The sequence below is a fragment of the Elephantulus edwardii genome, unplaced genomic scaffold, assembly GCF_000299155.1.
Source record: "Elephantulus edwardii isolate Elephantulus edwardi_28Jun2011 unplaced genomic scaffold, EleEdw1.0 scaffold00032, whole genome shotgun sequence".
Lineage (NCBI taxonomy): Eukaryota > Metazoa > Chordata > Mammalia > Macroscelidea > Macroscelididae > Elephantulus > Elephantulus edwardii.
The window spans coordinates 8,671,689-8,675,390 of NW_006399782.1; the positions used below are offsets into that span (position 1 = coordinate 8,671,689).

The window sequence follows — 3,702 nt, forward strand, 5'->3', positions numbered from 1 at the left end:
AAAAAAAACCACAGTCCACATTAATTTTGCCTTATTAGCCTGACAAAGACAGCTCATTCCCGAATGGAATTATAACCACAGACATCCAGAATAGGATTTATAACTTGTATGTTTGTCTTTGAGTTGTGTTGTTGGAGAAGAGTACTAAATATCCCATGGACTGCCAAAAGAACAAATAGGTCTTAGAGATAAGGATGGTGAAACTTTGTTGCACATATTCTGGCCATGCTGTTAGGAAGGGCCGTTGCTTGGATAGGGACATCATGCTTGGAATGGTAGAGGGCGAGCTGCAGAGAAGATGCTCACTGAGATGGATTGACGCGGAGACTGTTGCAATGGGCTCAACCATGTCAGCGATGATGAGGATGGCACAGAGTAGGACAGAGTTCAGATCTGTTTTTCAGTTTTTCATAGGGTTGCTATGAGTTGTACTGAACTTGATGGCATCTAACAACAACATATTTGGGCAATACAATTAAAACCACAGCAGACACTTGATGTCTGTGCCTAGCAGATTAGAGACCGGCAGAGGATGTGGTGTTTGGTATGTGAAAGTAGAGAGAGGGCTTTTGATCATAAGGGCTATAAACTGTACTTATGACTCTATTGCTTTGCTTCTTGTAGACACCCAGTGCAGCGATGGCTGACCATAAACCTGCATTAACAAGTCTCAGTAATTACAGCGGTGAGTAAGAAATGTATGAATCGACTCCTAAAAGTCGAGTCTCCAGCCAAAAGTTCCTCTGAAATTATGGAAGGGAAAAGAAAAATATAAAAAAACCCTAATATATCTATGTGCTTGTTAAGATCCCAGCCTGATCTGTACCTGATTGTTGTGATTCGATTCTTACGCAGCCCAGTTTCATAATATGAACAGAGAGGGTAGGTTACCACACTGTGGGATTCACTGACAGAGTTAAGAGATGCTTTTATCTTTTTTTCTAAGAAAAAGTTCTATTCTTTTTGCTATGAACATATCAATTATATTACTCTTTGACAGCTACAGAAAACAGATCCCATGCTGCGCTAGCCCATCTTCTCTAAAGATTCTCATTTGGTTCCAGACCTAGGTCAAGCATGTACTGCACAGGTTTGGCTGCCACCAGGCACTACTGCTGCTGAGACCCAGGTTTAGGAACCACTTGGTTAAAATAATTATCAATGGAAGTAAATATCTTTATAGTTACCAGTGTATCTTTTTCTGTATTATCTTTTGCCCAGTCAAAAGATTTTACAGGGTTGTTTATGACATATTTTTATTCCTAAAATTTTGGGGAGGATTGCTTATTTCTTCATGATTTGAGGGACTGTTCTATGTATTCTAGATACTGCTTCATATAGGACTCCCCCCCACCCCCCTTAGCTGGTCCATTGCCAGTTTTGATTGTTCATGATTTGGGTTCAGTCACTTTGGCCCATGAGAAATTCTTCTCTCAATTGAAGGGTATGTGTAGATTGGTTGGAAGCAGGTTTCACTTTCTTTTCTGTGGGGATATATTATGTCGAGGAGCAGAGCAACATCCAAGCCTTAAATTTGTGTTGTGGAAGTGAGGAAACAACTGTAAGTCCAGGTGCCCTCCTGCCCAGCACACCATTGTTGTTGTTATTTGGGGCCCATGAGTCTACCCCAACTCGTGGCAAAAGTATGAACAGCAGTTAAGCACCTTGCTCTATTCTGCACCTCTCTCATGGTCCCCACCACGCTCCAGCCCGCTGCTCATCACAGAGGCATTCCATCCCCTTAAAAGATAACAATTCCAGGTAGTGGAATCATGGTATTTCTTCTTCTCATTATACTTTACCAATCAGTTGTGGCATTTCTGTAGTCAGGAAACAGTGGACTTCTATATTTTAGAATCTTCACTTTTTAAAATCGGTGGCTTCTAGAGATCCTTGATTTTTTGATGCAGGCAGTAGTAACAGGTTAAGGACAGTTCTTTTTATTAGTAAGTAATAGTTTGTTAACATCCAGGATGGGATCACAAGTGGTGAACTGGCAGATGCAATACAGTAAAAGCAAACAGTGGTAAAGCCAACCTCCCACAAGCTAAACAAAGTGTTCCTATGAAAAATGTAAAGAACTCATTTAGATTTCCTTTGTATTCTGCACAACTTTGAGAGATAGATACAGTGCTGGTGGCTTAGTGGTAGGGAATTGCACTGCTGATCCAAAGGTACATAATCTTAATCCACCAGCTTCCCTGTGGGAGAAAGATGGGCAGTCTTCTCCCATGTAATTTACAGCCACTGAATACTCAGTGGATGCTCAGCTGTGGGCCCATTCTGACACTGTGGTACATAACAAGCAACAATTACTGTCAAATGGGAGCGTCTGGGCTAGTCTGTAGCTAGTAGCACTGTTTACCCAAAGGTCATGCCTCTCTGGCAGTTCTAATCTGCCAGCTGCTACCTGGGGGGAAAATGGGCCATTTCCTCCCATGTGATTCACAAACAGCTTCAGAAACCCTCTAGAGGGTGACAATGAGAGAGAAAGAGATTGCTGACAAAGTGGCAGTGGCCTCAAGTAAACGCCACCCTGTTATTTCCTTCTGCACTGTTTTTAAATCTGCCTTCTGTGGTTGTTTATGACAGGTGTTCCAGACTCCCAGGGAAGAGAGGAGAAAATAGACAATGGGTTCTACAGTAAATTTCCTGTCATCATTGTGAAGGGAAACAAGGAGGCAGTGCAGGAGGCCGAAGCATGGGTCCGTAGGTTGCTGACCCTCCAGGGGCACCACATCATCGAGAACAACCACATCCTCTACCTCGGGAAAAAAGAGCATGATATTTTGTCTCAACTTCAGAAAACCTCAAATGTCTCCATCTCGGAGATTATCGATTCAGAAAAGGCCAAATTAAAGATTACAGGAGCCCAGACTGACCTCCTGGAGGCGGTTATAATCATTGAACATCTGCTGTGCCATGTCCAGGAGGAAATGGCAATGAAAATGGAACAAGATCTTTTGAAGTTATTAGGTGAGCAGCTTCTTATTAAGCTAAAAATTCAGCTTTCTAACTGTTCCTCCTTTTTGGATGTGAGTGTGCATGTGCTTATGTAGGTATGAGCAAGAATGGCAGGAGAGAGAAAGAAGATTGTTGTTATTATTAGGTCATAGACTTATCTGAGCCACTTTCTACTACTAGAGGTATTTATTAGTAAGTAATCTTTATTTTAAAAAAAAACAAAACAAAACCCAAAACAACCACCACTACGTTGGGTTTACATAGGATGGAATACTTTATAAGAAGTAATTACAAAGAAAGCCAAGGAATCCAAGCCCACATCCTGGTGGTGGTGGTTGTTATATGCCCTTGAGTTGTTTGTGTCTCATAGTGATCCTGTGTACAACAGCTCTGAAGTCTTCTCTGTCCTGAGCCAGTCTCACTGACTATGATACACCTACCCCCATTGCCCCAGTTACTGTCAATCCATCTCATCCAGGGTCTTCCTCCTGCGCTGTCCTTCCACCTTTCTGAGCCTGATGCCCTTCTCCAAGGACTGTTCCTTCTGGCTGCATTGCCAAAGTATATGAGATGGAACTTCAAAATCTGTGCCTCTAAGAAACTTGGTTTTACCCTCTCCTGGAGGGACCTGTAATTTCATCTCTAATTTCATAAATGTTTATGTGTTCCATTTCTTTCTTAACAATTTCTAATTTTCCTACATTCATGGCTCTCACATTCCATGTTCCAATCACTAGG

At 42.0% G+C, this 3,702-nt stretch overlaps 1 protein-coding gene across 1 annotated transcript in view; it reads left to right on the forward strand.

The window, feature by feature from the left end:
* PARP9 (poly (ADP-ribose) polymerase family, member 9) overlaps window positions 1-3,702 on the forward strand; it is a 72,803-nt gene that overhangs the window by 34,641 nt on the left and 34,460 nt on the right. Inside the window, exons 4-5 of the mRNA XM_006884308.1 lie at window positions 625-682; window positions 2,593-2,976. Of these exons, the coding sequence (XP_006884370.1) occupies window positions 625-682; window positions 2,593-2,976 (442 nt within the window). The remainder of the gene's footprint in view (window positions 1-624; window positions 683-2,592; window positions 2,977-3,702) is intronic.